Source organism: Hyperoodon ampullatus, assembly GCF_949752795.1.
Source record: "Hyperoodon ampullatus genome assembly, chromosome: 2".
In the NCBI taxonomy this organism is placed as follows: Eukaryota; Metazoa; Chordata; class Mammalia; order Artiodactyla; family Ziphiidae; genus Hyperoodon; species Hyperoodon ampullatus.
In genome coordinates, this window is record NC_136915.1 from 194,854,190 (window position 1) to 194,879,351 (window position 25,162).

A 25,162-nucleotide genomic window follows, 5' to 3' on the forward strand; every position below is an offset into this window, starting at 1 on the left:
ATAAAATAGAGCCATAACATTTTCCATGACATCTAGATTCCTGCCTTTAGGGAATTCCCAGGCTGTCCAGTGGTTAGAACTTGGCACTTTCACTTCCATGGCTCAGGTTCAATCCCTGGTGGGGGAAATAAGATCCCACAAGCCACGTGCCATGGCAAAAAAAAAAAAAAAAAAAAAAAAAAAAGAAGAAGAATATATACCTATCTTTATATTTAGTGCTTTTCTTTCAGTGATCTTGTTTTCTTTAGGTCTAGGGCTACAATAACCATTTTGAGGACAATTTTCCCAGTGCAACTTTTGAGCTGAAGGAAGCAGGACAAGAGAGCTGATCTCAGGTCTTTGTTGATGAATCTAGAGGTGGAACGAGACCATCTGCCCACACCTGAATCCTGCTATCACCAGAGAAAAGCACATGACTGACGTCATCTCATTCTAAAAGGATGACAATGTACTATACCTCATTTTGACACTCAACACTGTTGGCAATCCTATTACACTTCCCTAGCATCACCATCTTCATACTTTCTAAAATGATCACTTCCCCCTTGTTTTGTCTTGCTAAGTCTCCTAAAATTTCTCATTCAGCTAATCATTTTCCTCCTATTTATTAAAACAAACAACAGCAGCAGCAGTAAATCAGATAGGAACTTTCTCATCTTCCTAGCACTAAATCTACCTACCCATTTGTATGTCAATCCCACTGCCATCTTCCTGTTCATACAATAGTTCCTACTTTTATCTAAGGCCAACTCTTCTGCTTTAATCAGAATCCTATGCTTCTTGCCCTCTCAGGGACTTGGCTTCTGCAATAGTTTTCTTCTATTCTGCATCACAATCTTTTCCTCTTTAGTGGAATTTCAGTCAATGTATGAATATGCTCTAACGTGTCCTGTCCCAAACAAAGAACACATGTTTGATACACACTGAAACCAAGCAGGACCCCATGGGGCTCCTGGGCATGGAAGCCTTTCTGTGTCCCCTGTTTCTTATTTGTAGGAAATAGGCTTCAGCCTCCATGACCTGCCCCAAATTCCAAAGGGCAGGTTCAAACAGTTGCTAATCAGGGAAGGGAGAGGATGCAGAGACAAGGTGTAGCAGCAAAAAAACAATAGTGCAGCCTTGGGGCAGGGTCCTGGTTCCACCTCAAGGGATATGCATAACAATATCTTTGAGCTCTTCTGCAGAACTAAAACCCCCAACAAATGGAAGATATTAACTACTTGATGAAGCATTCTTCATTCCAGAGAGAAGATCACATTTTGATAACTTAGTAATACATACTAACCTACTATTTCTCCTGGGAGGTTTTGTTGTTGTTATTTTGGGGTTTTTTTGTTTTTGTTTTTGTTTTAGCCTAAACATGTATGCTAGCAACTAATTTAATTGTCATTTAATATTTTTTTAACATTTCTGCTAGAAAGAGAATAATAATTGTTTTGTTGAGGTTCGGCAGAGAGGATGGTTATATAACCCATTACTCTTTAAGTATCTATGTATCTATCTGTCTATCTATCTATCATCTCTCTTTCTATCTATGAAGTTCTTATTCTTCTTTGAACTAGTGATAACATCTTACTGGTTTCCTCATTGATTATTGAATTAAATAAAATCCTTAACATATATTCATTTTATATCTGGATCAGAGTCATGATTATATCTCCCTTTAAAATGATCTTTTAACAACTGCAACTAAGAGCACATTTTCTATACTGATAAAAAGGAGAGGAAATAAAAAAAATAACCTACACCCACTAAAAAAATGTTCAAGTCCATGTTTTTCCTTCAAGTGTCAAAAAATATGTTGCCCTGCATTCCTGACTTACTCCGAGTTAAAAGACAAGGTCATAGTTATTACCAGGAAAGCTGTAACAACTTTTTTGTTGGTTTGCTTTTAAATTCAGTATTCATGTATGAATTATGTCACATTATAATCTGTAGATGTCTAGTAAATTTAAGATGTACAGTTCAAATCTCTTAATATAAACATGAAACCATAAGTAACCAGGAGGCATGCAGACACCGTTTATTGAACAATGGGATGCACATTTAGTTGGCAGTTCTGTAGTTCACATGGATTTCTGGTTTCACATCACAGACGATGCTCAAAAGCTGGTTGATCACACTTTCCATGGACTTGCTGTAGCTTCCATTCAGTTCTTTTATCTTCTCTAGCGTTTGTGCTTCTATTTCTTCTGAGATATTACTCTGAGAGCCCATTATCTGCCAAAATAAAACAGACAATTCACTACATTATACATCATATTAAAATTTAGTTGTTTTGTAAGAGTAGCATCGACATATATACATTACTGAATGTAAAATAGATAGCTAGTGGGAAGCAGCAGCATAGCACCGGGAGATCAGCTCGGTGCTTTGTGACCACCTAGAGGAGTGGGATAGGGAGGATGGGAGGGAGGCTCAAGAGGGAGGGGATATGGGGACATATGTGTGCATATGGCTGATTCACTTTGGTGTACAACAGAAACTAACACAGTATTGTGAAGTAGTTATACTCCGATAAAGATCTATTAAAAAATTTAATTGTTTTGTAAGTTAAATTCATTTTGGCTTGTTTGTCATTTACATTATGCATTATTTTTCCAGAATTTTTTCAGAGAATGGGTAAGATCACCAGTGTTATGAGTGGGATGGATACACTTTTCTAAAGGAATATTATCTGGAAAAAAGAGTCAAACCTGAATCACTATGCTGTACACCTGAAAATATATTGTAAATCAATTATTTAAAAAAAAGACAGCTGGCCACAACAGGTGACTTCTACTTCTAAATTGACCTTCATACAGTACAAATTGAATGCAAGTTCACAGTCATTATACCATGCTCAGAAATTTTTTCATGTATTGATATTTATAATAGTTTCCATTGAGTTCCTGTATCTTACCTATTGCTTACTTTCTGTACTAAAAGTCTGGAAAATAAAGTTGAAAGACATCATTAAACCCATTTTGATGGTCTTTAAAGAGCAAATACCTGGTTTGTCAATTTTTAAAATACATTATCTGAACTCATTAAATCTTTTTTTGTTTTGTTTTAGAAAGATACAGCCACAGTATGCTCAATAAGATACTTTCACATGCACAGGTGTATCTTTTTTTAGGTATTAGATATAATCTTGAAAATTTTGGTATAAATTGGGATATACAGACATTTGGTCCCTAATTTTTATGGCTTGAGTTACAATTTTTTGATGGTGTGAAAGTGATACAAATTCAGTAGAAACTGTACTTTGAATTTTGATCTTTTCCCGGGCTAGTGATATTCTATACGATACTCTCTTGTGTTGCTGAGCAGTGGAAGCCGCAGCTCCCAGTGGGCCCAGTGATCTCAAGGGTCAACAATCCTTATACTCACAGCCATTCTGTATCCAAACAACCATTTGGTTTTTCACTTTTGGTACAGTATTCAATCAATTACATGAGATATTCAACACTTTATTACAAGATCAGCTGTGTTAGATGACTTTGCCTAAATGTAGGATAATGACAGTGTTCCAATCACGTTTAAGGCAGGCTGGGCTAAGCTATGATATGGGTAGATTAGGTGTATTCAATGCATTTTCAACTTCGATAGTTTCAGCCTACCATGGGTTTATCAGGAGGTAACCCCACCATAAGCTGAGGAAGATCTGTACTTGTCCATCTAGTTCCATTGTAATTTTAGACGTCTGTTTAACTTATCTTTCTGATTGGTCTTTCATGGGCAGTGAGTCCCAGTATTTCCTAGTACCTCCACTATCTCTTAACCTCTCTGTCAAGTAGTGATATGATTGAAATATAATTTTACCCGGGGAGTTACCAATGTAAAGGGATTCTGCAGAGAAACCCTTTGTAAGGTTATCCTTTGCTAAAGCAAACAGACAACTCCTAATTTTATCCCCGTTGTAAACTCAGCCTTTCTTGAACAGGACATTGCTAAGGCAACACAGCTGGTTTTTCTCTTCCATGAGTGTTTATGGAAAATATGCATTTAATTTAGTCCAAGAGACCTCACTAATGATTGATTTTTTACTTCAAGGTAAAGAAGGCTATTCTAAATTCTAGAATCCACATGATCTTTCTGGGTCCCAAAGTTGAAATCAAATGCAATTGAGGCAATCAGGTTCAAGTTCTTTTCTGTTTATAGTCCAGGCAATTGGGGCTTCCTAGTTCAAAGAAAGTCATTTTGGGGTGACATAACTTCTAAGACATCAAATAACTTTTATAAAATAACATTTTGATAAGTGAGTATACAAGAAGCACAGACATGTGGACGAAATTTCCCTTGCTATGAAGATATTGAAAAATAGAAGAGAACTACTTACCAAAATAGTTCTACCAGAATAAAATTTTTCCTCTAAATCCAATATTGGATTTTTTTTTTTGAGTTTGATAGAGTCTACCAAACTCAAAAGAAAAAAAAATAGTGTTTCTATGTTCAATGTCTTAAGTGGTGAAAAATTTAAAAGACACACAGTTATGAAACTATTATCTACTTTTCTTTGGAGTAGTGTTAAAAATAGTTATTATTAGGCTAAGTTCCTGCAACTGTCCTGAAGGACTTTGGAAAAGTTCATCTCAACCTTAGGATCTTTATTTTTTATTGGAGTGTATTTGCTTTACAATGTTGTGTTAGTTTCCGCTGTACAACAAAATGAATCATCTATAGGTATACATATATCCCCTCCCTCTTAAACCTCCCTCCCACCACACCCATCCCAACCATCTAGGTCATCACAGAACCCCGAGCTGAGCTCCCTGTGCTATACAACAGCTTCCCACTACCTATTTATTTTACACATAGTAGTGTATATATGTCAATGCTACTCTCTCAACCTTAGGATCTTTATTTTTTAAATGGGGATAACATCACCCATTTGATGGGATCGTTTTAAAAAATCACCCAGATTCATGAGTGCAAAGTGGTGCTGTCCAACACAAATGTAATAGCCCCAAAGTGAACCATGTAAGTATTTTTTTTTCAAGAGTTGTGTTTAAAAAATTGGTAAAATTAACTTGAATAATATTTTTACTTAACCCAATATAATCATACTATTATTTGAATATACAGTGTAATATTATTGCATTATTGTTTGTCATACTAAGTCTTTGTAATCTGGTATGTATTTTACCTTTATAGAATGTCTTAATTTGGACTAGCTACATTTCAAGTGCTTGGTAGCTACATGAGAATTACCATCATTTTGACAGTGCAGGTCTAGGGCGGCAGATGACAGCCACTAGTATTAGTTATATTCTTAAGGTCCTTTATTAAGGCAACATGATAATTTTCTGAAGATATTTATTATGAAGATGGTGTTTAGCACAGAAACTTAGCACTGAGCAAGTAATCAGTAAGTGTTAGTAATGATCATTATGATTTCTCACTGTGTTGTTTGTACTTAAAATTTGTATAATCCATCTTAAACTTTCAGAAACATTGGAATACCCTTGTCAATAACCAATACTCCTATGTCTCATCCTGCATAATTATATGACATTATTTCTGAGTTTATTTGACCTGTAATAATTTGAGTTTCTGCACTGTCTCCTAGATGGTACGATACCGTAACTCACCATACACCTCTTTAAATGGTCTTCCTTGGGAAGAATTGCATTTGTATCTGAAGACAGTGCTGCTTTAAGCCATGTAGGAGTTTAAATTAATGAATGTAAGCTCCACAAAGGGAAGGATAAGTGTCATCTCGTCCACGGATGAGTTATAACTGCCTCAAACATTGCCAGGCACATAGTAGATGTTCAATATATATTTGTTGAACAGAATAGAATGAGCAGATCACCAGGTGTTACAGAGAACTTATTACCTGTTCTACTGCTCTTCTTGGCCAAAGCCTGCTGCTTGAATATTTGGGACACTGTATAAATTAGAAGTTGATATTTAAGTGACAACTAATGGTACATATGGTCGAAGGGTACAATTTAAAGACTTCTCTATGTGTATTTTCAAACCTTCAGTGTTGAGACTGATGTGTATAGCTTTACAGCTTAATGACCGATGGTGTTGGTGAAATCTTTCATCATTCAATAAGTTTCTTTTTAAGTTGTTTACATGTCCCAGTTTAAGGGCAATCAGAGGTTCAGGTCCCACACACAGTTTTGAGTTCTCAATTTGTGGTTGCTTCAAGGAAACAAAAATGTTTTCATGATATGAATTTAGGGAGAAAGATTAAAGACAAAAATCTTCAATATGTCCAGGGCAACCATTTTCAGGTCTTTGATTTACATGAATGGTGCATCTAACTTTTACTTGCATTAACAGTAGATTTAATTTTTCCACTGTAGTAGTCCAGATTTCTTTTTATCATCTTTGGTAGAAGATGTTATTTTGTAGGACTTTTCCAAAGTTCTACAGGATAGTTGCAGTAACTCCATCACTATAGTTTTGTCTTTTTGAGAATATTGTATAAATGGAATCATACAGTATATACTTTGTATCCAATATAAATGGAATCAAACAGTATAAATGATGGCCTTCTCTCACTCAGCATAGCATCTTTTTTAGAGTCACCCAAGCTGTTGCATATATTTTTAGTTTGGTCTTTTTCATTGCTGAATGGTACGAAATTCTAGCAAGGGATAAAGTGAAACAACAAATAAGTAAATAAGCAAGTGATCAGTAAATCTTTGTTATAAAAATATTCATTGATATACAGCCCACATTGGGATACTCGCTTCTATTGACAAGTCAGGGGAGTTGGAAAAACCCAGACATTAACAAGAGCCAAAAAGCAACCAAAAAAAGTAGCATCAAGGAGCAACACCCACAGCAGGCAGAAAACTGGTTTCTTGGGTCTCCTCCCAGACCTCCCACATGACCTGGGTTAACGATGATGAGCCTTAACTGGAATAGCACTGTATCTGACATATGGAGGTCATGCCAGGAAAGAAGATCTGTGCTCATGGTTGACAATATGCTTGAGGTAGCAGAGGCCTAAATATGCTGAACTTTTTATGTAAGCTTTTGATCAACTAGCTGTAAGATTGGCTTAGAGCTCTAATTATGAGAGTAATGAGGAATTTTAATTATTCTCTGACACAGAGAACAAATATCCTGAACCAGATTTACATTTTAGGATATTCTTCTGGAGAAATAATACTTCAAGAGAGTAAACCCAGCCACTTTCTAAAATGATCGTCAGTTTTGTAATTACATAAAAATGCATATATTAGAAACATTCAACACAGGATCAAAAGAGCTGATTGGTGTGAAGAATGATTATTTTTTCAGGTCCTAATATGGCATGGTTATGACAGAACTCAATAGGAAAGATAAAGGTATGGAAGAGATGTTTAGTTATTCATTCTTACTGGATACTTATTGGATACTTACTGTGGAGCAGACTCCATACCAATGTCAAGGAAAGAAACAGAGAAAAAAACAAAGAACCTGTATTTTGGTGCTTATGGTCCAGAAGGAAAGATAAACAATAAGCAAAATATGTAAATATATAATATATCCAGTAGTGATAAGTGCTATGACTACAATAGGTACTTACTTTCTTTTTTTATGAGAGACACAATTTTAGATAAGGTGATCAGGAAGAAGAGCTAACAACTAAAGAGAGATCAAGGAGAGATGAATGTGTGTAAAAGAAGAAGATCCTCAGAATGGATAGAGCATAGGCAAAGACACTGTGGCAGCAGCCTGTTTAGTTCTTCTGGGGAAAAACAGGGAGACATATGGCGAGGATAGAACAAGTAGGGACAAAAGTAGTAAAAAATGTTACAAATGACCAAAGTAAATATTGTTGCCTATTGCTGAAAAGTCTTCTGGTATTTCCTTATGATTTTCTTTTCAATTAGCTGTCTTCATTCCATAAATCTTTCATGAAAATATAAAGCAATGCTGTTTCCTACCCTAACATTTAAAAAATATCTGCAGTTCAGAGTAAAAGGTAAGTGCATGACATTTTCAGAACTGACAGTTTAGAGAGATAACCAAGGGCCAATCATAGAGGGCATATATGCGTGTGTGGACTTGGGACTTTATGATTCCTTTTTCCAAATATTGATAAGAAGAATTTATTTTTGCTGAGTGGTCCACTTTGTTCTAGAAATGGCATTTTATTTTAAGAAACAACCCATTGGAAAAGTTTTTCCTACCGTGTAATCCAATTTACCTGATCCCACATGAGCTCCGCAACTACTGCCACTAAAATCAAAGCTGTAAACGGAAAGATTTACAAATCTGCTTGTAGTTCATCTTGCAATGTCAGGCTTCTGCACAGAGTTTTATTTGTATTTTTGCTGAGGCAAAAAGAAAATATATAAACTTTAGTTATGGCACATGGAATTTAAGACATATTGCAATCAGCTCTGAAAAATTCATGCACTTATATATTATTTTACTGTAAACTGCAGATATTTTTTAAGTGCTAGTGTAGGAAAAAGCATTTCTTTATATTTTCCTAAAAGATTTGTTGAATGAAGCCAGTCAGTTGAAAAGGAAATCGTAAGGAAATACCAGAAGACTTTTCAGCAATAGATAACAACATCTACTTGGGTCATTCCTAAATCTTGAATCCACCAAAGGAAATTTGGCCTAACAAGTTCATTGTAGAACATTGTACAACACATTTTATTGATTCTATTAGTAAACGTTAACAGATAACAGCAACATAAATGTTCTCTGATGTTTCTTTCTTTCTAAAATGTGTTAGTCAATAATCTGTTGTAGTTGTGGTTCGGGGGCTCTAGAGTGCAGGCTCAGTAGTTGTGACACATGGGCTTAGTTGCTCCACAGCATGTGGGATCTTCCCAGAGCAGGTCTCCAACCGGTGCCCCCTGCAATGGCAGGCCACAACTACTGAAGCCTGTGCGCCTAGAGCCCAAACTCTGCAACAAGAGAAGCCACCACAATGTGAAGCCTGCGCACCACAGTGAAGAGTAGCCCCCGCTCGCCGCAACTAGAGAAAGCCCACGTGCATCAACACAGCCAAAAATAAATGAATAAATAAATAAATTAATTAAAAAAATCTGTTGTAGGAATAATACTTTAAGCAATTCCATCCACTTGTATATTTGAGAATACGATTTTTAATCTACAATGTGTTAGACAATAACTATAGATTGACACTTTCTATGACAAATCAAAAAGCCTTGGAAGTGAAAATGTAAAATCAGTAATTCTGTAACGTTTAAGATTTCGCTTGATAGTCAGCCTGGGTTGAACTATATTCGCTCCATCCAGGGTATTTTTCTCTCTTGGTAGTGTGCATGACACCTTATGAGGATTAATATCTTATCATTATTAATGAATATTCATACCTTATAGTCTATGCTGCAAAAAGTCAGTGCTGACTTTCTTACTTACCTTAGCGTGTTTCTGTCGAAATTCCTGATCTCTCTGCATTCTGTACTGGTCAATTTCTGCCATTGCTTCCTCCTTGGCTTGCCGCAAACGCTTGGCTTTTCCTGAAAATTAACAGTGGCATAGAAGGAGCACTATTTCTTTTCAACCCATCTGGAATTTACAACTTGATTTTTAAAAATATGGGTGAGGTCTTACATTATTTTTTGATGCATTTTTTTTCTAGAATGACATCCTGCATTAAAAAATGATAGATATTGAAAAATTCCTGATTTTTTCAATTGGATTCTTTAGAACATGGAAATGACAACATTCTTTCACACCTCCATGTTTCAATAAAATATCTGCCCATTTACTCACAGCAGTACCAGCCAGAGAACAGATTTTAGCTGTCACTGAGTCAAAAAGACATTATTTGGTCAGACTTTCTGTCCTGATTTGCTGCCAGGAATCCTTCAGTCCATACCAACTGGATTCTATTGAATACTGGCAGATCTCCAAATGCACAAACATGCAGCTCAGACTCTATCAAACCAACTAACAATTTTTAAAAGCATTTTATTGGGTTTTTTTTCCTTGCCATTTGTTGACTCTAGAAAGTCTGATTAAGCCCCAGAGCACATCAAAGTAGATACTTTTTGTAGTAGCTTTCTCTGAGGGGGACTTGAAAGTGATTGTAAAACCAATTGTTTTTAATGGTTAGGAGGTTTAGTTAAGTAGCTCTCTTTCCGTTTATTAAGAGCAAAGGTGTAAGTCTTAAGTCAGCAGACAGCAATGCAGATGAAAGTTTCAGACAAACACAAAGCTGTGGAGATCATTAGGTAAACACATGACTTTTTTTGACAACCAGAGTAAGTTTGGGGCGTTATAGAGTAAGAGTCATCACTGCTAGGCACTCACCACCCACCACCTTCAGATACTAATGCTTTGTGATCATTAAAACTTTAAAGAAATTCTCAACTGTATTAAAATTAATTTGTCTCAGAATCTATCGTCTTTTTATTTTAGTTAAATGCCTTTATTTTTTTGCCCATTTAACATAGTTTCTTCTCTATGATAAGGTCTCAAGCTTTTGTTTTTAATTTTTGTCAAGGGTTTGTTATATGGTGTAGACTTTGAACTAAATAAGTGTATTTTCAGACATAGAAAACAAACTTATGGTTACCAAAGAGGAAAGGGGAGAAGAGGGATAAATTAGAAGTTTGAGATTAACATATACACAATACTATATATAAACATAAATTAGATAAAATAGATAACCAATAAGAACTATATAGCACGGGAAACTATATTGAATATTTTGTAATAACCTGTAAGGAAAATAATCTGAAAAAGAATATATATATATATATATATATATATATATATATATATATATATATGAATAATTTGCTGTACACCTGAAACTAACACAACGTTGTAAATCAACTATACTTCAATAAAAATAAAAATAATGAATAAATAAATAAATAAATATATGTGTTCTCATTAAGTAGCATTTAAAAAATCTTAAACTTTTATCTATGTGTCAATCTAGATGCAGGCTTTTACATGGTTTCATCTTCCTGTACCTTCATTGTATTTGAGTGTAGATAGTGTCTAAATTTCTCTCCTTGCTGCGTATGAGTTGTTTTGCTAGTCACTGTATATAGATGGGATAAAGAGTGTCACTGAGTTATAAATTGAGATGTGTCACTTTGAATATGTATTACCCTTGAATGGGACTGAGCTGACCTCACTCAGAACAGAATCTGTCTACATTCTCTGTAAAATCCAAGGTCTCATATAAATTAATGGTTTTCTGATGCTTGAGGCTTAATGGAACATTCACAGAAATGCTTACCTTTTTCCTACTTAATTAATGTTCTTTACCATTTTACATATACAAATTTCTTTATTCTCTAGAGTTCTAACCATTTTGAGGTAACCAAACACATGCTATTTGCAGAACAATTAGATATGCTGGCAAGGAAAGCTGTTGCTGGATCCCCAGCCCGCTTTCTTATCACGGCTCATCATTCACATTAGGACAAAAATATATTTAAGATGTATTAACATTTTCTTAGTTATAATGGGTTCTGGATACATAATGATGGGTTGTAGGATACGATTTTATCCAATCAACCACATAAAACATCTTGACTTTCCACCTTAATTGCAAATTATGTAAAATATGCTGGTTTCAAAATCATGACTCTAGCATATAAAAATAATAATAGAAAGAAGAAAATCTCCATGTGCCCTGCCGCCGGGAAGAATCCAGTGCTCCACTTAAGAGGCTGCATATTAGCTCCATCGCACAGTGACAAGTTCGGAGTGTCTGATCCCCTCCTCATGGCACCAGTCACCTGCTGGTTCTCATTCAGTTAAAGAGGAGAGCCACAGGGAAGTCGCTGCTGGCACAGCAATTTTCTGGAAGGACTGGGCAGCTGCTGCCTGTGAGAGCTTGCATATGTTCCACCTGATTTTATCCAGGGCAAGAAACTAGAGCCTCATGCTGGCTGTCTCGCTGGAGGTGAAGCAAAATGCATGCATCAAATCCACTTGTATTAACCTCTAGCTGGCTTCTCTGTCTGTTCGGGAGATTTCCAAATTTTAAAATTACACCTCTTTCAGAAAGACAAATACCATTTGATATCACTTATATGTGGAATCTTAAAAAAATGATGCAAATGAACTTATTTACAAAACAGAAACACAGTCTTAGGGAATGAACTTATGGTTACCAGGGGCAACGTGTCAGGGTGTCGAGGGATAGATTGGGAGTTTGGGATTGGCATGTACACACAACTATATTTTAAATAGATAACCAACAAGGACTTACTGTATAGCACAGGGAACTCTGCTCAATACTCTGTAATAACCTAAATGGGAAAATAACTTGAAAAAGAATGGATACTTTATGGGTATAACTGAATCACTTTGCTGTACACCTGTAACTAACACATCACTGTTAATCAACTATGTTCCAATATAAAATAAGAATTAAAGAAAAGCATAAAAAATTACACCTCGTTCTTCTTAAGCATTAAAAACATGGTTGCTGTGAGCCAAAAGGGATTCATTTTCTTATTTCTCAATACCTTCTCTATCAAACACAAGGGCGACCCTATGGGACAGTCCAGATTTTAAATACAACAGTCAAATTTTTTGTCCCAAATTTCCTCCAAGATCACACAGGCTTATTAAGCTGAATGTTCTAATTTTTGTTTTAGAGAATGTGGAGATCTCACACAACACAATTATAAATACTGCTAAAGCAGGTGCTTCAGAGTGGTGCAGGAAAGTGGTTTTCATTTATTCATCCATTATTTATTTAATATTTATTGAACATGTACTACTTATTATGCACAGGAATAGAACTAGAAAAATATATGATATGGTCCTTGACTCTAGCTGAGGTACATATGGTGTATTTTTTTTTTTTTGGTTGCAATGCAAGGCATGCAGGATCTTAGTTCCCTAACCAATCAGGGATCCAACCCACACGCCTTGCATTGGGAGCACAGAGTCTTAACCATTGGACAGCCAGGGAAGTCCCAATATGGTGTATTTTGGAAACATGTACATGCTGCTTCAACGTCCAAGAGGAAAATTAGAAAATGCATAAAATTGTGAAGGATACACAAAATCAACTGTGAAAGCAATGAAACAGAAATCTTAGTTCTATTTGTTTTGTGAAAGTTAAAAATGACAATATTTATGGAAACTTCTATTATGAAAATTCTAGAGCCTGTGCTTCCCCTTCATCCCAAGAGTCATGTTGCATCTTCTGGTAACAGAGGAAGTGAAAAATACAAACAGACCCACACATGTAGATTAAGGGGCTCAGAAAAGGCTTCTAGGGGAGGTCAGGGAAGACTTGTGAGGAGGAAACGTTAAGCTGAATAGACTTATTAGCCAGCACAGAAATGGGAATGAATTGTCTACTTTTGAGATTAGAAAAATACAAGACAAGCTTTTCTGAAATATTTTTTGAGAAAACTGGACTACCAGGGAATTCCCTTATTTTTTAAAATTTATTTTATTGAAGTATAGTTGATTTACAATGTTGTGTTAATTTCTGCTGTAGAGCAAAATGATTCAGCTATACATATAGATACATTCCTTTTTTCATATTCTTTTTCATTATGGTTTATCAGAGGATACTGAATACAGTTCCCTGTGCTATACAGTAGGACCTTGTGGTTTATCCATCCTCTATATGATAGTTTGCATCTGCTAATCCTAAACTCCAAATCCATCCTTCCCCCAACCCTCCTCTCCCTTGGCAACCACAAATCTGTTCTCCATATCTGAAGTCACTCATTTTTAGACATTTGGTTTGTTACACAGAAATGTCCTACATTCAACAAGCCATTATTGGGATATATTCCATAGGATGTTTCGTGGGAGGAAGAGTAGGAGAAAAAGATGTTTGGAATGATTTTTAGGTGATTTGTGGGGAAAGGACTAAGAAATTGGGCAGGTTACACTTGAACTCTATATGGAGACAGAGGGCAAGGCACACAGCTGCATCCTGCCTGGCTTCTTGGCTACAAGAGGCCAAGGGACTGTGCCAAGATGCTGATCGGCCCTTGAGACACTCTGTTGGTTGTACAGCTAAACTGGTTCTGGAACTTGTTCTTGTGGAAAGACAAGATGACATTGATCATTTCAGAAGGAAATCAGAATGATATAATAGGCACTGATACAATAAGATGTTAGAAGCTTTGTAACCTTAAGCCAGTCATTTAGAGTTTCTGAACCTGAGTATTCTCATCTATAAAAGAGATTTAAGAACCTAATGCAAAGAGTCATTGGAAGGATTTTTAAAATTGTATATGTAGTGATTGTAAGAATATGCAACACTTTCTAATCATTGTTAGGAAAACAGATTCCAATTCCTGGGGGAATTTTGCTAAGAAGGAAGGCAGCAAGTAAAGCATGAGCTGGAGGAAAGGTCCCTAGGATGTCACCAAAAAAGAAGCCCCTGTAGGTTTCCCTGAGGACACCTACATGGAGATATCCAGAGGGCGGCTGGACAGACATCTTTGGAATTCAGGAGAAAGGTCTAAAATGGAGACAGAGATTTGCTTGTTAGTCATCTGAGTTTGTGTGTGTATTAGTCCTAGCAGCGGGTTTGCACTGAAATCAAAGCCATGGGACAGGGTGTGTTTATGTGTGTGTGTGTGTATGGAAAGAGAAGAAGAGAGTGCTAAGGTCTCAACCTAGGGATCAGCAACATTGGGGGATGGGGAAAGGAAGAGGAGCCTCAGGAGGATCTGAGAGTAGTCATCAGAGAAGTAGGGGAAACCAAGAGAGAGGACAGAACAGTGCAAGGAGGAGGTGGCCAACACACGTTCCATGGAGTGGAAATAAAAGACATTTAACCAACCAATACTCCTGTCTATCTACTATGTCCCCCACTCTTCTAGGTCTGTTGATACAGCAGTGAAAACCACAAACAGACAAAATTTCTGCCCTCATGGAGCTCTGAATGTATGAGGGGGAAGCAGAGTTAGGAAACAGGCAGTAAGGATATGATACAGCAGGGATGATGAGAACTGTGCAGGGGAATCAAGGCGCCTAAGGACAGAGAGATGGCAGTGGGTGCTGACACAGATAGGGCAGCCTTTCAGAGGACGGGGTACATGAGCAGAGACTTCAAGGAATGAGACAACTAGCCATGCAAATGCCTGAAAGGGAAGAGCATTCCAGGCAGAGGGAACAGTAGAGGCAAAGACCCTGAGGGGGAAGGGTACTTGACCAGTTCAAGGAACAGTAAAAGCATCCACCTGACTGGGTCACAGGTCAAAGAGAGCAGAATGGATGAATGTTAGGAAGTGATATCAGAGAGGCAGCAGTGTGACCATGTCACAGAGACCTCATGGGGTTGATAAAGACTGGGATCCCTGAGGTGCTAAAGCCATGAAGGGTTTTTAGCCACAATGTGGCATTATACTACTTCTGATTTAAAAGGATTTCTTGGCACTTCCCTGGTGGTCCAGTGGTTAAGACTCTAAGATTCCAATGCAGGGGGCACTGGTTCAATCCCCAGTCAGGGAGCTAAGATCTCACATGCTGCACATAGTGACCAGAAAAGAAAAAAGAAAAAAATAAATAAAAGAAAGGATTTCTTTGGCTAGTGTGGTGAAAATAGATTGTAAGGGCTAGGGAGAAGAAGGAAGATTGATTTGAAATCTATTGCAATAGGTCAGACAAATGTTAATGAAGATTAGAAATAATAAAGCAACAGTGGAATTGACAAGAAGTTCTATATACTTTGAAGAGAGAGTTGATGGAGAAACAGGAGAGATAGATGAGTCAATGCTGGCTCCATCATTTTATTTTGGGGCAGACTCAAGAAAGCAGTTTAATTGAGATGCCCATCTAGTGGTGATGGGGAGAAGCTGCTGTTTATATAAATTTGGAGATCAAGGAAGCAAGTCGGGCTGGAAATATTAAGTTTGGGAATCATCAACCTGGAGCCAGGATTTAAAGTCATGGAATTAGATGTAATCACTTAGGAAGTATCTGTGGATACAGAAAAGAGCAAGTCCCACCTGGGGCACCAACCATAGAGATTGGGAAGATGACAGAAAACCAAGCATGAGAGCAGGGCTGCATAGTCCAATGAGGGAAGAGTTTCAGAGATGAAAGAGGAATTCAGTTGGGACTGAGATAATTAATTAATTGGATTTAGCAACTTTGCTGGTCTTGACAAGGGGGGCTTTGGCGGAGTTGGAGGGGCAAACGTCTGATTAGAGTGGGTTCAGGAGAAAATGGAGTTTAAATAAATGTAGACACGGGCAATACAGGCAATTTCTTTGAGACATTTTCACTAACAAAAACAGACTAAGAAGGTAAGGACTCAGGACAGCCAAGTGAATCTGACAATTAGAGGATGTTGGATTGTGTCCTTCAAAATATGTTTACATCTGGTACCTGCGAATGTGACCTTACTTTGAAAGAAGGTCTTTGCAGATGTAATCAAGTTAAAATGAGGTCATGCTGGATTGAGATGAACCCTACATCTGATGACTGGTGCCCTTCTAAGGAGAGGCAGATCTGGAGACAGAAGCATAGGGGCACAGAGCAGACACACAGGGAAGAAGACCATGTGATTACAGAGGCAGAGATTAGAAGGATGCATCTCCAAGCCAAGGAAAGCCAAGGATTGCTGGCAATCAGCAGAAGTTAGGAGAGAGGCACAGGACAGATTCTCCTTCTTCCTTCCAGAAGGAAGCGACCCCGCCAGCACCTTGTGTCTGGACTTCTGGCCACCAGAGCTGGAGTTTAATACATTTCTGATATTGTAAGCCACCCTGTGTGTGGTGATTGGTTACAGTAGCCCTAGGAAGATAATATAGTGGCTTAGAGAATCAGAGAAACAATGTTAGTTGAGCTTTGGAAACCAAGTCAGATACTTGAGTGTGGTACAAAGAGCAGGTATACAAATGAAAAAAAATAAAATAAACATAAACAGAGCAGAGGTCACCTTGATTTGGTATAAACACAAAGTGCACTTAAGGAATGCTTGGAGATTTCTAACTGTTGCTAATAACAATTTTATTCTGCTCTACCACATAGAAGAAAAAAAGAAAAAAAACTTTCTTGGCTTTGGAGGGTTGTTAATATTATGATATAACCAAGCTGGTTTGAAGAATGCTTTTCTTTGGCTCACCTACTACAAACATTGGAAAAAGTGAAGTCGCCAAGGAAACAAAGAAGCGCCTCTCTTTTGGTGCCTATCCTCTTCTCTCCTTTCATTACTCTACCTCCTTGTAATTACTTTGCTTTTTCTTTTACTTGTTCTTGCCTTGTTAAAATATATATATATATATATATATATATATATATATATATATATATATATATATATATATATAAAATAAGTAGTTTTGTGTAGATCCTGGATTGAATATAACCAAATGTTATTAAGAGATGAAATGTTGTGTGGTTATTATTTTAACATGACCCACTCAAAGAAATGAACGTCCAATATACCTACAAATACCCATTAGTCTGTGGACTATAAAGAAAAAGGAAGAATTTACAAGCCTACAAAACATACAAAACAGGGCCATGAATTTTTACTGTAACCATTTCTATTTTATTAGTTCAGTAGAAGTTGTATCTTCATGAATCAGAACACACACTTGCATAGTGAAAATTGATGAAATCAAGGTGCTTGTTTAAATAAACTTGGAATATCTGTATACTGGGAAACAAACAATTAAAAATGTTGATTTACAAAAATATTGTTGGTAGGCCTCCTAGAGATCCAAACAAATCTGCATTATTGTATTCACTGATGTGTTATCTAAGTAAGAAGTAGAAATATTTAAATTATTTATTTTGCACTAAAGTATAATCCAATGGGGACTTCATCAAAGATGCTGAGGAGGTCAGGGGAACTCAGTTGAACTCAGAATCCTCGTTATTAAGTAGTGGAAAAATACTCGTAGCTAATTCTCATGCAGCCTCTTCTAGGTACCAACGGGTGTTTTAACTCCTTTATAAGCATTTGCTCATTTGATTATGACATCAACTCCATGAGGTAGATACTGTTCCTCCAATTTGAGGCTAAGGAGGCCAAAGCATCAGGATCCTAAGAGACGACCTGCCCAGTGCCACCCAGCCAGTTGGAGGCTCAGCCCACACTGTCTGGTTGCGACCCCTGTGGGTGTGTCCCTTTCCAAGATTGCAGTGGTATAAGTGAAATAAATACTGCTCTCATAAAAGGTCATAACTTAAAGTAAAAAATCATATTCCAAAGAAGCACAAGTCCTTATTCCTCCTGTTGATAATGCTACCTTGAATTTCTATTCTAATTCTGATCAAAGATGCAGTTCAATTCCCCAAACCTGGGCTCCAGGATAGGTCCCAGTTCTGTTGCAAAAATGTATTTAGTTTGTCTTCGGCCAACACACTCACTTTGATGTTTTGATTGTGAACAACTTTTAGGCAAAAGGTATTAACTTCAAGTAAGATTATTTAAAATAGTGTCAACCTACTGTGATTCCATCTGAATTCAACCAAACAGTGTCTCAAATAAAAATTTAGGTGAGGGTCTTAACTAATAAATACAATGGAATCCATAATCGGTGAACAGAGGCAAATATCTGAGTTCTTCAAATAAAAATTTAGGTAAGGATCTTAACTAAAAAATACAATGGAATCCATAATCAGTGAATAGAGACAAATATCTAGAAGCAGACCCAGTCTCCCCCATTATGAGAAAAATTGACCCAGAAGTTGCAGCAGTTGTAAAAGAGAATGAAATTAGACTGTGTATTCTATTCTTCTATTTCATTCTTCTATTGTTATTACTTATAGTAATATACAATATATATAGTATAAGTTAAAAACAACAATAACTATTTAGTTTGTACTCTACTGCCTTAGGCATCATTTTCTGATCTTTAAAAAATTTGGCCATATATGTATTAAATATTTGTATAAAATATAATATTTATATTTAATATTATAAACATAATGTATAATATAAATATTATATATAATATTTTATTCTTATATATTTTTATATTTTAAAAAATATAAAATATATTTATATATTTTAGAAAAGAAAAAATTGAAACTCAGAGATGCTCAATAACTTGTAAAAGAAACATAAGAAAAAGCCAATGTTTTTTCTATTTTGTTGCCTCACTTTTTAAGTCTGTTCACTCACCCCCAACCCCGCACTCCCCCTCCTTCAAAACAAAACAAAAAACAAACTCATCTGTCTCAGCAGCTGGTAAGTGGGGACCTGTGATCCTTATACACAGGGCCTCCAACCCCTAATCTGTACCCCTTTAGGCAAAACTTTTATTTTTTAACATTTATTTAAACCATCTACTGGATTATGTAACAGCTTCACCGGGATCTGCGGCAGCCTCCTTAATTGATAAATCAATATTTTTGCAACATAATATTAAACATTTCCACCTTATTAATCTTATAAATAAAAGATTAACATGTAAATTGTTGTATTTTCTATCTCTCTCCCTCCCTCTATTTCTCCCTTTTAAAATAAATATTCCCAAGTCTCTTCCTAGCAGAGACTCTATGTGTAAGTTTCTGAGGGACTTTCAAATAAATGGATTTAAGAAAGAGGTGGTGATTCTAGACCTCCTACAATGGTGTTCACTGTTGTGATCTGTTGGTTCTCATTCTGAATCTCTATTCTACCCTCGTTATGTCAGATTTTCAAATAAATCTCTTTATGGAAAAAGATAAAGTGAAGCATATGGGTTTATAAAAATGATGGCTATCTGTACCTCTCATGTCATTTACATATTTAAGTCACTGGGGAATTCTTTAAGGAACGGTCTAGGTCTACTCATCAGTATATGTATTAGAGTGGCTTGGAAATGGTGGGTGCCCGATAAGTACTTATTGAATTAAATAAATGAATGAAATAAAACATAGTGAAATATGAGAGAAGCTACAAAATACCAGGTAGAAAAAGGTATTATTTTATTTTGCCTTAGTATGCTTAAGAAGTGAGTATGATGCCCAATTACAGCTGGGCAAGAAAACAGCTTCTATCCAGTGAAAATGTTTCTCAAAGCTCTTTGACGCAGAGGAGAGACATTCTCTGTAAAACTGAGTGCAGAGGTTATTGGTTGAAATAACATTTGGAAACATATTTTCCAAAATGTTTTTAAGGTCTGGGTATTTACTATTACTGACTGATATTTGTTTGAATATTTAAGAACAAAGATGTAGAAAAGGAAAAGTACACATGTACTTTCAGTGACCAGCAAACAAAATGAACATTTTGTATACGAATAATACAGTATGGATTTTCTAGTGCTGAATTCTGAGGAAAGATTGCCCAAGGACAGCATACGTACTTGAGGAAAGGAAAATAAGTTTGGCTTTTATCTTTGTTATGAAATCTGAGCTTAGGTTGTTCTGACTGGCTCCCACTTTCAAACAACTTGTATGATTCACAGTACTTCTCTAGTGATGTTGAAAAAGGAGAAGTAGTTGGTAAAAATCATTTGGATCCTATAATAATATCGATTCTTTCTTTTTCTTTTTTTGGTTTCTCATTTGTTGTTTACTTATTTTTTTATTGAAGTATAGTTGATTTACAATGCTGTGTTAATTTCGGCTGTATAAGCAAAGTGATTCAGTTATATATATATATATATATATATATATATATATATATATATATATACACACACACACACACACACACACACACACACATACTGAATATAGTTCTCTGTGCTGTATAGTAGGACCTTGCTGTTTATTGATAACATCGATTCTGTACGTGCTTTATCATTGTTTCATTTCTTCCATAATGGAAAATAAAGGTAACATAATGATCACATCTTAAAATAAGTTGGTTTTCTGTTCTGGATATTTTAAATGTGGTAAAGAAATCTGAATAAAAAATAAGGGAGTTTTCTACACTGTTTCAGCTGGCAGGTCCTGGACTGCTTTGTTTCCTGTACAAGTACGCTGCATTCATACCATTTTGCCATCCTTGGCATGGTTTCTTGTAGGAAAAAAAATGGAGAAGTAGGTAAAGTTTTCCTTTTCATTATCTTTTGCCGTGCTGTTCTCTTCTAGTTCCTCCACATGGGGTCTTTTTCTTTTTTTGTTGTTGGTGCCCACCTTGCTGAGTGTTCAGGAAATCAATTTATCTTAAGAAAGGAAAATGATTTTGCCTGCGGTAGAAAACCCCAGGGGACAGAGCAGTGCCTCAACCCGACTTCCTCTCTCTCATTGTAATGTCCTGTGTCTACGTTTCATGCACTACACTGAAACTAGCTTCTGCCAGTATCACCAGATTCCTATCACTCCATGAATCCAACTACTTACATAAGCAACAATTTTAAGACATGATCCCTATCTTGCAGGGCTTTGAATCTAATTGCAGAGACAGGGCATGTGATTAGGGAGAAGGTAAATGACATACCTTCCTATAGATTAAGTCATCATGTGATATGAAATGGGACAGTGGGAAGAACAGAGGTCTTGGCCCAGGGAACATGAATTTGGGTTGCAGATCTGCGATCTTAGTTTATTCATTATCAAAATCATGTACGTTTTGTGCCATGTGTTGTTAAGATCATGGCTGGGTAATCAGACCCCATCCAAATCCAGTCTCTACCATTTACCCTCTGTGCGACCTTGGGAACGGAGCATAATTTCTCTAAACATCACTTTCCCCTTTTTACAAAATAGATTTGTGTGAGGGGTAAATAAGATAAGCTTTGAACATGGTGCTTGGATGATATTTTCTATTTTTAAAAAATATTATGGCAAATTATGGACTCTCAGTTTCTACGTATATGAAATGGAAATAATAGTAATACTTAATTTATATGGTTGTTGTGAGTATCAAGGAGAACAGGAAGCAGGTTGAGGTTTACTGAGAACATCTTACCTGTTAAGTCAGTAGATGCAGGGCTAAATAGCAAGAGTATTAGAAAATGAGAATAAAATGGAAATATTTTTAAAGATTAGAAGTTAAAAGCTATCCAGAGAGGGAGGAGAATGAGCCATTAACTGCTATGATCACAATTTTATAGAAACAGAAACCGATGCTTACAGAGGTTAAGTCACTTATTTAAGTTCACTCCCTAGTAAGTAGATTCAATATGGAAGTTGTCTATCTCTCTCTCTCTTTTTTTTTTCCTTGGCCACACTGCACAGCTTGTGGGATCTTAGTTCCCCAACCAGGGATTGTACCCAGCCCTGGCAGTGAAAGCACCAAGTCCTAACCACTGGACAGCCAAGGAATTCCCAGTGGTCTATCTCTGAACCATGTCACAATATTGAGACACTGAGGCTGGACAATGTGAAGGAAACTGCAGAGGCAAAGCTTAAGCCTGTGTCTCCATAACTTCAATGTCTATTATCATTTCACTTAGCAAGTGGCCTGTCCAAAAGATCTGAGCTGGCAAAATCCATCCCCACTACAGTGATGGGGGACAGACAACTGGGTAGCTTCTATGAACTGGCCAAGTTCTCCCAGGGAGTGTGGTGGAACCAGGATTTTTTTTTTCTTTTTTTTTAAAGAAGATGTTGGGGGTAGGAGTTTTATTAATTAATTTATTTATTTTTGCTGTGTTGAGTCTTCGTTTCTGTGCAAGGGCTTTCTCTAGTTGTGGTAAACGGGGGCCACTCTTCATTGCAATGCACAGGCCTCTCATTATCGCGGCCTCTCTTGTTGTGGAGCACAGGCTCCAGACGCGCAGGCTCAGTAGTTGTGGCTCACGGGCCTAGTTGCTCCGCAGCATGTGGGATCCTCCCAGACCAGGGCTCAAACCCGTGTCCCCGGCATTGGCAGGCTGATTCTCATCCACTGCGCCACCAGGGAAGCCCCATGGAACCAGGATTTAACCAGAGTCTGCCTGCCCCTGAGATCCGTGCTCATCCTACTGCATCCTCCTTGTCCCTTTTTGTGACAAAACCCTCACAAATCAGACAGAATGGAGACTTACTCTTCTTAGCCTCCTCGAGCTTGTCCTTGGCCCTTTTCTCTGCCTGGAGGAGCTGGTGGATCCCTTGAGACTGGCTGGTCATGGCGGCGGCTCCAGTCGGGCGGCTTCTGTGACTCTGGGAAGTGATGGATCTATTTATCCTTAGAGAAATCACCGCATAGCTCAAATTGTTGCGTCAACAGTGAGTTCTAAGCACAACTGTTGGTTCCAAAATGGCCTGAGTAGGTTAGCTGGGCTCCAAGGAGAGCCCAAGGGTGGAATCCAGAAAAACAAGTTAAGTCAAGGAAGTCACGAACTTATTTCTGCCAACTTTAGCTCTTTTCTATGAAAGGGGTGTTGCATCTACTTACAAAGAGTGAGTAAGAGGTCTTTAGGGAGATCAGCGTCCCTATCCTTCCTAGGAATACTGACTTATTTACTGAATTTTTCTTTCAAGTTACAAGATCTTTCTTTGTTCTTTGTCCTGGTGCTTCTAGTTTTAGGTCTTTATTTGTTTCTAGTGATTCAATTATTTCCTCAGGACAGATTTATTAACATTTTGGGAGGAAATAGGATTTCCTGGGTTTATGATAGACATCTATTCTGTTCTCTCCCTAGGCCTCAGGTGATAGGAAAGAAAAGGATTCTTTGGGGCTTTGTGTTGTTCTGTAGCAGTGCTGTTTGCTAGAGTTCGATCTTAATACAGTGACTAAATCAGCATTAAGGGAAATATTACTGAAGGTTTTGAGTTTAAATTCACATCATCTAAACATGCATTTTATGTTAATTGCTTTGTGCTTGCATTGGGGGTTGTCCTAAGACAGTCCAATAAAATCCATCATATTTGATTTGATTCAATCCACTAGTGATTGGACAGATCGGAACGTTCTTCACAGTAGAGGATCATAAAATATCATTCACCTGTATCTAAGAATTTTATCTGAAATGAAAAGTTAATCTTTTGACATATGGCCAAGGCTTTATAATCAGCAGAGTGGAGTGTCATGTACTATTGCTTTATAAACTACACCTCTGTTGCCTCATCTGTAAATACCAGGTGCAATTTCTTTCAATAGATGAATGGATTTAAAGATAAGTTGAATACATCCTTAGAGCTAAATCTTTTAAGATTTTAGTTTCCTCCTAACAGTTTAAAAATATCTCATCATCCATACCTGTATCAAAGCACCAGGTGTACATCATGTGTACAAATCTTTCCAAAAAAAAAAAAAAAAAAGCTCTTTTTCACAAGGGCACCTTTCTTTTTGCATTCATATTTAATCATTTTATAAAATTTAATTTTTATTGCATAATTACAACCCAACTGGGATAAACAGATATGTGAACAAACGCAGCTCCTGGTAAACACAGATTTCAATTGTAAGAGCAGAAGACTGAAGGCAAACTAGAAGCTCGTTCATTGGCTTCATATTTGGCCTGTCTTAGGCATCAGTTAGTACTTTTTTACTAACTGAGAGAATGGAGATCATCAGTGATTTCAGTGAATGGTTAGGTGGAGGTCATTATAAGAAACTTGCTTTAATTTTATACCAACAGTGTTTATTGACTATCTCCTGAGTGCATTGCACCAAATGAGGTCAATTCAGGAGAATCAGATCTTGAATTACAGAGAAAGGGTGATTCTGGAGAGAGATTACAGGAGAGGAATTAGGTAAGAAAGATGATATTTTTATACTAGCATAGAAAAATACTAAAAGCTTGAAGGGACAGGTATGACTTTGTCATCATTTGAACAAGGTAATTAGCTAGATTCTCACCAGCAAAGGCATCTCTGGTCCACAATAAACATCTTCCTGGCCTGATTCTAAGACTCCTTTCCTGGCTGTTTCTTTTTTTTTTTTTTTTTTCCATTCAAATCAGTTTGCCTAAATAATATAATATTAACGTGTGTGTGTTTTATTTTTATTTTTTTATTAAAAAAAATTTTTTTTGTGGTATGCGGGCCTCTCACTGTTGTGGCCTCTCCCGGTGAGGAGCACAGGCTCCGGACGTGCAGGCTCAACGGCCATGGCTCACGGGCCTAGCTGCTCCGCAGCATGTGGGATCTTCCCAGACCGGGGCACGAACCCGTGTCCCCTACGTCGGCAGGTGAACTCTCAACCACTGCGCCACCAGGGAAGCCCCCGTGTGTGTGTTTTAAATCAACTTGGAGAACATTTTACTTTCAGACACTCAGTACAGAAAATATGTATTACGTGAAATACAAAAGGTGTTCAACACCACTTCCTGCCACTAACACAAAGTGATGCCCATCAGTGATTTACACTGGGACTAATTGTACAAATTCAAGCACTCAGAACTCAGCAATGCCCTGATTGAATTTTGGTCTACAAAGTTCTCAAACACTTATCAGAATTCTGTAAGTAAACTCTGATAGC

At 36.9% G+C, this 25,162-nt stretch overlaps 1 protein-coding gene across 1 annotated transcript; it reads right to left on the reverse strand.

The window, feature by feature from the left end:
• Positions 1–2,046: 2,046 nt before the first annotated feature.
• On the reverse strand, positions 2,047–22,884 carry ATP6V1G3 (ATPase H+ transporting V1 subunit G3; the record flags this gene model as incomplete). The annotated part of the gene is made up of 3 exons (XM_079698094.1): positions 22,785–22,884; positions 9,331–9,431; positions 2,047–2,220 (listed from the first exon to the last, which is right to left on the reverse strand). Exons 1-3 carry the CDS (start codon positions 22,864–22,866, stop codon positions 2,047–2,049), a joined length of 357 nt encoding a protein of 118 aa, XP_079554220.1. The 5' UTR covers positions 22,867–22,884.
• Between the last annotated feature and the right edge of the window lie 2,278 nt (positions 22,885–25,162).